The sequence below is a fragment of the Vipera ursinii genome, assembly GCF_947247035.1.
Source record: "Vipera ursinii genome assembly, chromosome: 4".
In the NCBI taxonomy this organism is placed as follows: Eukaryota; Metazoa; Chordata; class Lepidosauria; order Squamata; family Viperidae; genus Vipera; species Vipera ursinii.
The window spans coordinates 71887980-71900199 of record NC_139514.1 but is presented as its reverse complement, the minus strand read 5'-3'; the positions used below and the strand labels follow the sequence as shown (position 1 = coordinate 71900199).

General features: G+C 41.3%; 1 protein-coding gene across 6 annotated transcripts in view; it reads left to right on the top strand.

Moving 5' to 3' along the window:
• WWC3 (WWC family member 3) overlaps positions 1–12220 on the top strand; it is a gene marked incomplete at its 5' end in the record, with an annotated part of 197980 nt that overhangs the window by 123654 nt on the left and 62106 nt on the right. For all 6 annotated transcript variants that reach the window (XM_083362680.1, XM_083362679.1, XM_083362681.1 and 3 more), the window contains 3 exons: positions 1077–1319; positions 7241–7330; positions 10176–10735. In XM_083362680.1, coding sequence (XP_083218806.1) covers positions 1077–1319; positions 7241–7330; positions 10176–10735 — 893 coding nt within the window. The remainder of the gene's footprint in view (positions 1–1076; positions 1320–7240; positions 7331–10175; positions 10736–12220) is intronic.

Genomic DNA, 12220 nt, shown 5'->3' with positions numbered 1-12220 from the left:
AATATGCAGATAAAGCAGAGTTATGCTGGCATTGAAGGCAAGCGGAGGCAGTGGATGGAGCAGGCAGGGCTCACTCCCAACATCTAACCTAGGACCCGGGGCAGCTCCTTCGGACTAATAGACTCAGAACTGGCAGTCTGTTGAGCGAGTCTGACTGCACGCCGCGGCCAAGCTGCTGCCAGAAAGGCCATCTCCATTTCTCCTCTGCTGCTTGCAGTAGAGCTGCCTTCTGCTAGTGGCGCGATACCCGCAGCAAATGCTCCCTCCCCAGCCCACTTGCCTTTCCCTCGCTCCCCCTCACCTGGGCCCTGCTTCTTCGGCAGCACCTCTGCCCAGCGGGGCTCCTCCATCTCCCACAGTCGGGACGCCACTGCCTTGTCTGCAGGAGGCGAGCGAGAGACTGTGTGAGGCCGTCCCGGGAAGGGCAAGCGGCAGAGGAGAAATGGGGGTGGCTTTTTTAGCAGCTTGGCTGCAGCGTGCAGTCAGACTTGCTTGGCAGGCTGCCAGGTTCGAGTGCCTAGCTAGCAGGCAGTTTGTTAGTCCGAAGGAGCTGCCCTTGGTCCCAGGCTAGACATTGGGAGTGAGCCTGCCTGCTACGTCCGCTGCCTCCACTTGCCCTCAATGCCAGCATAATGCTGCTTTATCTGCATATTCCAGATACGGCAAGATACAAAGCAGTTGGTTGGAACCTGCAATAAGATGGAGGTCCAAAAGGTCCGCAGCCTTAAAGCCCCCCCAGAGAGAAAAAGAGAGAGAGAGAAGGGAAGCACAAGTGCCCCTCTCTCTTTCTGCAAATGGCAGAGGAGGACTGGGAGCTGCAGTAGAAGGCTGAAAGAGCCACATGCGGCTCCAGAGCCGTGGGTTGCTGACCCTTGCTCTACACCTTTTCACTATATTGAAAGTTTATGTGAATCACATTTACTATAGATTTTGTAACTGTTTGTTATGTTATATACAGATGTTATTTTCATCTCAAGGTATTTTACTTCCATATCAAAAACATATATCTCTGTAGAGATTTGGAGGGGAGGTGTTTCTTGTTGGTGTATTAACTTTTCATATTCCGTTGTAATAAGAGTTTTCAGAATCCAGCAACAGTTGGCTTTACAAGACAATGAATCTTGGCCAGATATGGTGGAGGCTGATAGAGATCATCTTCAGCTTATTAAAGAAAAAGAGGCTCTCTTACACGAACTTCAGCTTATAAGTCAACAACAGCGTTCACCAGAAGACCTGGAACACATAGAGGAGGAAAAAAGACGCTTGGAGGAGGATATCCAGCAGGCTCTGGCTACTTCTCCTCATGGTGCTGCTGAAAGGTTGACAATGTATTGTTTTTTAATATACTTGTTAATGCTGTTTAATGAAGACAATAATAACGTTTAGCAGATTTCAACCCATCCAGAGGTTTATTGACTTCTTCTAATTGGGCTGCAGACCGGGGTATGAGTTACTGGTTGCACTTGAGAATGACCTTTGAAGAGAGTGGGAAGTAGTAATACATCCATTTTGTTCTCCTTCATCTCTCAGTGGGCTTAAGTACCATGGTATCCTTTTGTAAGGACCTGCCTCAATGCTTCTTCCCAAGAAAGCAGAACTCCTGGAACAGCTTCATTCCAAAAGGAACTTTTATTAGGAGAAGTTAAGTTCTAACCCTTCATTAAGTGGAAGGGTTAGAACTTATTCTCACTCACTGCGTTCAGAGATCTATAATCTATGCAGAGGCGAAGAGACCCATCTTTTTTCTCATGGGATAGCATGGAGGCTGCTGTTTTGGGTTTTGCTGGCTGTATGAACCCTCTTGCCCAATTCTTGTCTATAAATTTTTGTAGCTCTTCCAACTCCTGAGGGGTCATGGAATACATTTTCTGCTTAGGTAGTTTCGCTCCTGGTAAGATCTCAATGGCACAGTCTATGTGTGTGTTTGGGTAGTTTGTTGGACCTTTCTTTGCTGAACACTTCAGCTAGATACTGATATTTCGCAGGTATGCCATCCAGTCCCCCGTCATTTGCCATTGCTATAACTTCCGGACCTCTATTCCCTTCTTGGGCCAGGACCACTCCCCTTACGCTGTGTTTTCTTTTGGGAATCTCAGTTCTCCCATCCTCCAGTCCATTCTTGGGTTCCATTTCATTAACCATGCCATCCCTAAAATAAGTGGGGACTTCATTCCAGGGGGTCACCACAAAATTTAAAGTCTCTGTGTGATCCCCTAGCCAAAGTTGGATGGGCTGCATGGCAAGGATGGCTGGAACTCCCCCTGTGATGGACCCATCTAGTTGGCCAAATGAAATCGGCTTCTTCAGCCTACTCACTGGGATTCCTAATTTCCCCACTAAGGTTGGGCTTATGAGGCAGCAGGTGCAGCCTGAGTCTATCAGGGCTCTTAATGAGACCTTTTCCAGCATCCCTGGGCTAAACAGTTCTACAGTTCTGCTGAGGGACGTGATGGGTCCACTTACCAGGGGTTCGTCCTCTGAGTTGCTGCCAAGAGGATTCAGGTGTTTTTTTCTGTTGGAATTGGAGTTCCTTTCCCCTTGGTTGTTGGGGTTGGACCTCAACAACCTCCATGCTTTTCATGACAGTTTCTTTTGGCTGCTGAGGTGTTTTCCTGGACTTTCCTCCTCCGGCTTGGTCTGGTTTCCGTATGGGGGTCTTTGATTGGCACTTAGTTGCGTCCATCCTTCTCACACTTGAAACAGGCCAATGACCTAGGTGTTGCAGTGGGTGGTCTCACCAGCTCCCAGGCCACCTTTGAGGGTGAGCATCCCCAGGACCATCCCAGGCATTGTTGTCTGCGAGCTCAATCGATTTCGGTTTCCTCGGCCAGGATATACCACTCGTGAAGTCAATCAGGATCCCCCTGGGGAATGCAGGCATAATACAGATCATCATTCAGTCCATCTTTAAAATGGCCCATGAGGACTTCTGCCCAATTGAGTCAGATTGCCAAGGCTTGGAATTCCTCTGTGTATTCGGCCACTGGGTGATGCCCTTGCCTCACCTTTTTGATGCACTCTCTAGCCTTCCGATTGGCCAAGGGGTCTTCAAAACTCCTCCTTAGGGCAGCCATGAAGTGATTGAAGATCCGCAGCTCCGGAGCATCAGCGTCATGTAAGGTCACCATCCACTTGGCAGCTGCTCCCTCCAGAGCGATGGTTACGAGTCTCACCCGTCCATGGTCGCTGCGGATATCCTGGCCATATCCTTCCATATAACTTAGGACGTGGGCCAGGAAAAACCACAATTTCTGAGGTTCTCCATTATGCTTTACCCCCATGGCTGGGAAGTTCCATCTGGACTGGTGGCCTTTCCTCCGTCTGGCCCTGTGTCTGTCTCTGCCGGCCGGTACGACTTGTGCTGGGGGGACAGCCGCTGCAGTCTCCGAGGTGCTGGTGGATGGACCTGGGTTTGCAACTTCGCTCTCCTTGCGCTCTTCCTGTCGATGCCCATGGTCATCCTGCCCCAGCATGGTTCTACCTTGTCCTCCTTTAAGGAGTTGAAAGCAACCCACAATCTATTGATAGCTTGATCTAGGAACCGGCTAGAGTGGGCCAGTCTCTCGTCATCTTCCTCACTAAGATGGAGTGATCTCTTCATCTCCCGCTTCCACCCTGGCTGGTGGCTGCCCCATTTGAGGGTCACTTTTCTGCTTTCACCTCCCAGTCTTCTTTTCCCCCAACACCCATCTTGGCTTATCCCGGCACTCGGTGGCTATGGCTTCGTCGGAGGAGCTGGAGGAGTGTGAACTGCTGTCACTTAGGCCAGCCTGGGGGGGAGCTTCCCCTCCTACATCGCCTTCTCCTTTCTAAGTGCTCTGGTTCGACATCATTTGCACGGTCCCCACAGTAAGGGTCTTCCTTCCGGGCTGACCAAAATTGCAGATCCTGCCTAATGTAAGGACCTGCCTCAATCCCTCTTCCCAAGAAAGCAGAGCTCCTGGAACAGCTTCATTCCAAAAGGAACTTTTATTAGGAGAAGTTGACAGCAGGCATAGAAGGCAGGATCTGAGGGTTTCCCACGTGAATAAATAGGTTAAAAGTATAACTGGGAAACCCCACCCCAACAGTCAATCCAGCCAGGTCAAATGGCCCAATTCCCAGGTGTGAATCCGCTGTGGAAACAGGATTGATAAGGCGCCATTGCCAAGGCTTTTAGGTCTTCGTGCCTCTTCTGCAGCTAGAGATAAGGTAGATGGCCATAGGCACATTCCATTCTTATCCCAGGTAGGCATCAAGGGAAACAGATCAAAGAGCAAGTAGATAGATGAAAGCGGAGCGGACACATTGTAGCGCTCATAGCTCACCCTCCCTCCAAGATTATGGCAGAACTCAGAAGAATTTCTTTATTCTTTATTTCTTTATAATTTCAGTTATTGTACTCCCAATAACTGGGTTCTGACACCTTTTGAACCTGCACCAGGGATTAGGGGTTGGGAGTACACTGTTATGCTGATTCTCTTTCTTCCCAGATCAGAATAATTTCCAGTCTTTATTAATTGGGGAAGGGGAGGGGGGAGGAGGAGAGATTTTGCCGTATGATTTCTGTTACGTGGGATGCTTCAGTATTGACGTTTTCCAGATTCCTGTTTAACTTGTATATGAAACCACTGCTTGAAGTAATTCAGTAGCAGAGGGTAAAATATTATCAATATGTTGGTGATACTATGTTTATGTATCTCAACTGCAGATGGCCAAATGAAGCTTTGGCGATTCTGTCTTAGTGAATGGAGGCCGTGGAATCTTGATACAAAATAACAGGTTTAATATCAACCCTAACAAGACAAGTGGGTTTGGGTTTTAAGGCTTCCTGGATCTGATAATTTTCCATCCTTAGTTCTGGATGGGGTTGTACTTGTCAGGTCCACCAGCATGTCCTACCATTCTGTGGAAAGGGAGGGGGGTGAGGAATGTTTGGTGGCATCTTTCACATGTTTTAGCTTTTTCTGTAACTGCTTGTCAATTAGAGAGGGGGATTGTCTTTGGAGATGGAGAAGGCTTTCTCCCAGCCGGTTCCACCCTGGCTTCAAGGCCATTGTGTCCTGAGGGTGCCCTGTTATCTGCCTAGCACCTCAGCATTCTCAAAACAACCTTGCAGCATCACATTGGCTGCTGGTGGACCAGTCGGGGAATGGGTTTGGGGAAATGGAAGAATTGCTTTGAGCTTTGTGTGGAGCTCTCAGATTTTGCCTGACTTTACTGCATCCACTTTCTCTCAGTAAAAGTTCTTTTGATGCAATTCAATGGAGTCAAGTTTTGATTTCCTGAGGAGCCAACTGGGGCAGGTCCTTACAGTGCTATTCTCAGGGTGACACAACAGCAGGTGGCAGCTGTGGCCTATGGGCCTTTGCACAACTTTGTATTGTATACTAATTGTTCTGCTAAAGAAAAAATATATCAAGAATTTATACCTTTGTTACCCTGTGTTTTTAGGTGACAACCTAAAAACTAAATATCCCAGAAAATAAAAATGGAAAAATAACCCTCTCATTTTCTTGATATCATCATTTTATTGTCCTGCTTACCAAAACTTATAGTAAAAAAAAGAAGATAGATCTTTGGTGTAGTCCTTGCTCTATCCTCTTGTACTTTCTTGTGATGTTGTTTATTTCAGTTGTAGTACATAATAATCGTTCTTTAGTCTAAATGTACTTCACACAGTGCAGTATATTGACAATGCAATATTAATACTGAGGCAATTCTAATCATTAGCTGAACTAGTGGACTGGCTGAATGAGAAGTCCTAGATAGGAAGACTAGAGAAATAATGACAGTGAATCATGTCCTTCACCCATATAGCAATGTTAAAAGACTATTTGGCAAAGTTCATAAGTAGGCATGGAATTTTGCAACTACACCAGATATTTAAAGAAGAAGAAAAATGGCATTGGAAGAATATCTGTCCTTTGACAGCGAAGAATTGCACTAAGGCTAATATACTATGAAGGCTAACTGAGTACTGGAGAGACCAAAAAAGCTTACAAGAAAGACAAAATGAAGAATAGAAAAGAGACATGGCAATGAAAGTTGAAGAAAGAGGCAGAGGGGCTAATTCTGGTTGCAAGATCGATCTTCAAAACAAACACATACAGAGCCAGAATCGAAAAGATAGCAAATGTCACCTCTGCAAAGAAGGTTAATATGCATTGGACCATCTAGTTTTAGCTGTTGCAAGGAGGATGCACAAGACTGAGTACAAACAACAGCATGTAAAAGTAGCAACAATGGTGCATTGGAATATCTGAGAAATACTACTTCCTTGCAAGCAAAAACTAGTGGGACCACAAAATAGAGAAAGTAATAAAAAAATGTACAGGATAAAGTGCTGTGGGACTTTGGGTTTCAAACAGACAAGCATCTGCCACACAACTACCAGACTTAACAATTGTCAATAAAAAGACAAAAAATCTGGATAATGGACATTGCAGTGCCTGGAAATACCAGAATAGAAGAGAAAGAACAGAAGAAAATCACAAAATATAAATACCTGCAAATAGAAATAGAATGATTGATGGGGGAAAATAGAGCCTTGGTGGAGCAGTGGGCTAATGCCTCCTTAAGTAACACCAGCTGCCTGCAATTAGTGCAGGTTCGCATCCCACCAGGCTCAAGGTTGACTCAGCCTTCCATCCTTCCGAGGTAGGTAAAATGAGGACCCAGATTGTTGGGGGCAATTAAGCTGACTTTGTAATAATGCCGCTTGGGGTGTGTGTGTGAAAGCCCTAATAAGCAGGCATATACATAGAATGAAGGCTACTGCTAAGCTTGTAAGCCGTCCTGAGTCTTCGGAGAAGGGCGGGATATAAATGGAATTAAAATTAAAAAAAAAATAAAAATAAAAAAGCAAAGATAGTACAATAATACTAGGTAATTCCAAAACATCTGGAGCAACACTTGAACACCATAAGCACTGAGAAAATCACCATCAGTCAGTTGCAAAAGGTAGGTTTATAAACAGCTTACATTCTGCAATGATAACTTTTAACACCATCTGACTATCCCAGGTCCTTGGGAAAGGATTGATAACGTGGATTAAAAATGCCAAATCCAGTCTAAACATCTGGCTGATTGTGTGACCAGCTGTAATAATAATAATACAACATGCCTGTTCACGGAGTTTGTAAACATTCAGAATTAGGATACTCTCTATAAACACCTAAGTCTGCTATATAGTTTTCTAAATAAGAGGTACATTACATTATATAGTAATTATAGTAAGGAAAAATGTGTTTTATTTTAGGATACTCTTACAAGAGAAGAATAATTGTTTGCTTATGCAGTTGGAAGAAGCAACTCGTTTAAGTTCCTATTTATGCTCACAATTGAAAAGGTTAGTATATTACAGAAATTGATTAGCATGTTAGAAGGAAATCATAATATAATAATTAATTTTTCATTGTTTCTAAAAATACATTAGTTTATCTCAGCAGGATGGAGTTTAGAATTATCCTTTGGATAGGATAATTAGATTAGGGTAGATTAGGATAATTCTAGTCTAATTTATTGCCTCTCTGAGTTTCAGTGGAAATAAAATACTTTTGTTAGCGTAATATATACAGGTAATCCTCAACTTATGACCACAATTGAGCTCAACATATTGTTGAGACATTTGTTAAGTGAGGTTTGCCTCATTTTACAACTTTTCTTGCTACAGTTGTTAAGTGAATCACTGCAGTTGATAAATTAAGTGAATTTGGCTTCCCCACTGACTTTGCTTGTCAGAAGGTTGCAAAAGGTGATTACATGATCCTGGGTCACAAAAAACATCATAAATATGAACCAGCCAAGCATCTGAATTTTGATCGCATCATCATTGGTATACTGCAAAGGTTGTAACTATAAAAACGGTCATAGTCACATTTTTCAGTGCTGTTGTAACTTTGAACGGTCACTAAATGAACTGTTATAAGTTGAGGACTACCTGTATATATTGAAGGGGCAGATCTTAAAAATGAAGAATGACATCGCACTGTAGACTTTTACTTACGTAGTGTCTATAGGATCTGAGTACTATGATTGTTCAAGTATTCATACACCCCAACGCACCCCACCTCAAAATAGAACTAAATGTTGCTTTTTTTACATTGGTTCCTTTTTATCTCCCAATTTACTGCTCTAACCTGTTTAATTGCTTATTCCTTCAAGTTATTTCATGTCTGCCTTTTTGCTAGATTTTCATTTCATTTATTGGTAATTATTTTTAATGTATCTAGACTTCAAATTGTGTTGTATAATAGGACTGTGCAAAGCATTAAAAATGCTTTACCTAGTGTGCTATAACAAGGAAATACTCTACCCCCCCTCCCCAAATTGTAGAAGCAGTTATGGTTTTTAGATTCTGGGAACAGTTTTCAAAACAACCTTGTGAACTTTCCATGGATGTACTTCCTTTAGCATTTCAGGGAAGTATGCTTGGCTATGAACCTTGCAGAACATAATTTCTGAATACTTGCATAGCTTTCTCCTTTTTAAAATATCATTAAGGTTTTTTAAACTTCATTCATTTATTCATTTCTGGGTTTGTGATTTTTTTCCAGGTTAGTGTTTATTGCCTCAGAGCTGTACTTTCAGAAACATATTGGCTGCTGAAGTGTGATATTTTCCAGATCCAAAGGGCTATATACTCTCTTATATAGTTTACAAATTATTAGATGTTTTGTCTTCTACATTTATTATAATGAACACTTTCTCTTCTGTCAATAATTACTTATTTGCTATGAAGGGAAGAAACCTGGTCCTCCCCCTTTTTAATATTTCTCCATTGAGTTGTTTAATTGAGTTACCTTCTTACCTGTATATAAATTTACCACAAGACCTGGTGAGTGTTTGCTTAAGTAGAGATTTGATCCACATCTTCTACATTTATTAAATATTATGGTGTGTAAAGCATTAGAATACTATTTCTCAGCCTTAGCAACTTCAGCTATAAAGATGAGTGGACTTTAGCTCTCAGAATTGGGAGTGCTGGCTGGAGACTTCTTGCTGGGGAATTCTAGGAGTTGAAGTTTGCCTGTCTTAAAGTTTCCAAGGTTAAGAAACAGTGCATTAGAAGGACTTTGTGACATGTGCTGGCATAAGCGAAGTATTTTTCCTTGAAGTTTGAAGCAACCACTTCATCTGGATGCTCAGTGCACTTCTTTCACTGTGACAGATTCTACACTGTGCATATACTACTATGCCTATACATACATACAACAAATCCAAGAAGACCTTGTAGAAAGAACTAGGCTGTCCCTTTCAGAGAACATGAGTACTTTGATGCTCATATGAATCTAGATATTTTAGATAGAACCATCTGGATATGTAGATTACATTTGATGCCAACTTTGCTCTACTTTTTCAGTTTTTACTTTAATCCCTTTGTGATAGCACAGCCTTTTGCAACATTCATGTCAGATGGCATTTCTCCAATATGTATGATGCATAGATAAAATGAAGAATAAGAACAACTTTTTTGTACCTGCTTCCTTGAGTGAGGATGTATGCTTTTGCTAACCACCCTTGTCCTTCACCACATGTTCTGAGGCACAATTGTCCAGGTTATGAGTGAGTATAGCCCAAATGAATATCTAAATTACATATAAAGGGTAAAAAATTCAGCACAGAGTGGGTTCCATAAATTTTATCTTTGCAGACATATGTATGAAGGCATAGACAACCTTAAGTAAGCAAACAATTATTTTTACAATACAACTAAGGAATTTTTTAGCAGTTCTTGCTATATGTATGTGTATAATTTGCAATTTCATGCAGACATGTTCAGTCCAGAATTGCAGACTTGTTTAATTTGGAAGAACAAAGGTCAGATCACAAATTCAGTCACAGATGGAAAATGGAAGACAGAGAAGTTACAGGAGATATAAATATGTGAATTCAAGGCTGTCTAATATAATGCATAAATCAACTCATTTTCTATAGTTAGTTGGTTCTGTTATTTATAAGTGTAACAGTCCTTCACTGTAATTAATTTTCCCTTGTCTGGTTTTATTTTTTCCTGATGTTATTCTTTTGATAATAGATATAATGACAAAGGAAAATGATGGAATTTTTATCTACAAAGCCTGCATATAGGATTATATCTTGATTATTGTTTCAGTTAATGAAGAGGGGAAAAAACCCTCATATTTTGAATCTTTATTTGTGAATGCACACTTACTACATATGTCTTATTCCAGTTTATCTGCCAGTTCTTTGACAATATCTTCTGGAAGCAGTAGAGGATCATTGGCATCCAGCCATGGGTCATTGGCATCCAGCAGAGGCTCCCTGAGTTCCATTAGTTTCACAGACATCTATGGTCTCCCTCAGTATGATAAATCTGATACTGCTGTTGACTATGGTCATCATATGCGATATGATCCAGTTTCAGTTGATTTTCATAACAAAGATATACAGTATCATGAGTCTATTGGATCTCCAGCTAGCGGTAAACAACAAAGATCTTTAGATACTCCTCTGTCTTTGGCATCATTGTCATCAAGGTCATCCCTTTCTTCAATATCACCTCCAAGTTCTCCCCTGGATACTCCCTTCCTACCTGCTTCTTGGGATTCTCCATTAGTCAACAAGTCAGAAGGGTATGAAGAAGTAGCATACACAGGTGCCTCAGAAATACTTCGAGCTCAGGGTTCTGTTTTGGGTGAAGACAAAGGACAAGAAATGGTGGCATCTAAGGCTACTGAATATTCCACAAGAAATGAAGCATTATCAATTATCAATATTCCAAATTCTGGTGGTAAGTTAATTTTTAGCCATTTATATTTTGTTTTCAGATATCAACAGAACAATGAATATAGGTCGGTTGTCACAAGGTAGATAGCAGCTTATCTTAAAAAATACAGTTGTGTGTGGAAAAAGGCTGGATCAAATTGGAATCAGTCAGCATGCCAGTGTTTCAGTTAAGTAAACATTAAATCATTATAGTAAGTTTTAAGAAAAGGAAATAAAATGCTTTGTTGGCTTGTTACATATTTTAGCTTTTTAATTTGTGCAGTTCATATGCTAAACTCCCTCCTCTCTATTTCTGAAACCAAATGAAGGAAAATTCTTTAAGTCCTACTGAAATTATAGGACAAGTTAATTGTAATTGGAAATGAATAAAACATTTGTGCTTTAAAATGCATTTGCAGTGTTCTGAGACTAAGAAAAAGACATTTGTTCATTCATTCAGGTTTTAACACATCACAATCACTCAATTTACAGAATCACAATAGATACAATGCTTGCTGACTCAGCTCATCATCCACCTATCTTGGCTGATCGTGCAATTCCAGCACTATTGTATGCCGATGATGTAGTCATTTTGTCTACTTCTCAGGTGGGAATGAGAAAAGCACTTGGGGCACTAGCTTTATTTTGTACAGAACACAAACTTTTAATAAATTATGAAAAAACTAAAGTTTTAGTTTTTGCCTCTTACCATCATAAGATCCATAAATGGCAAATTGACGGGACTTCAGTTGAACAGGTGCACACCTATAAATATCTTGGAGTGTAGTTTCATGCCTCCCTATCCTGGAATACTCATTTTCTTTATTGGGCAAGTGTAGCACAGCGCACTTCATCAGCTATCATAAAATGTTATCACTCAAAAAGAGCTTACTATATTCCGGCAGTTTGTAAGGTTTTTCAAGCTAAGGCAGTCCCTCAGCTCCTTTATGGCTCGCAAATATGTTCACTTGCAAAGCTTAATGTTATTGAAACTATTGAAAATAAGTTTATTAGAGCCATATTGATGGTACCTAAAAGTATCAAAAATGCCATCTTACGGGTAGAAATAGGTATAGTTTCATTGGAAGCCAGAGCATGATTCCTTCTTCTTAGCTTTTGGCTAAAGTTAATTTTGATGCCTGTAGGTCTAGCCCCATTAGTATTTACAGACCATTTTAAATCGTCGTGGGGGGAAAAAAGCCCTAGGTAAAATTAAATCACTGGGCTTTTCTATGGAAAGTCTTGTGTTGATTAGGATTTGATAATGCTAGAACTGCCTTGAAACAACGAATCTGGGATATTGATCTCCAAACAAATCTAAGTAAGGTGGCACACTCCAACATTTGTCACTTTCTCCCAGAAGGATTATTCCCAGCTTCTTATCTATTTTCCATCACAATTTTGAAATTTTGTAAAGCCTTCACCTTAGCCAGGCTGGAAGCATTGCCCTCGGCAGTCCTTTTTGGACAGTTTAAGGGCACTCCTATGCACCTTCAATTGTGTCCATGTG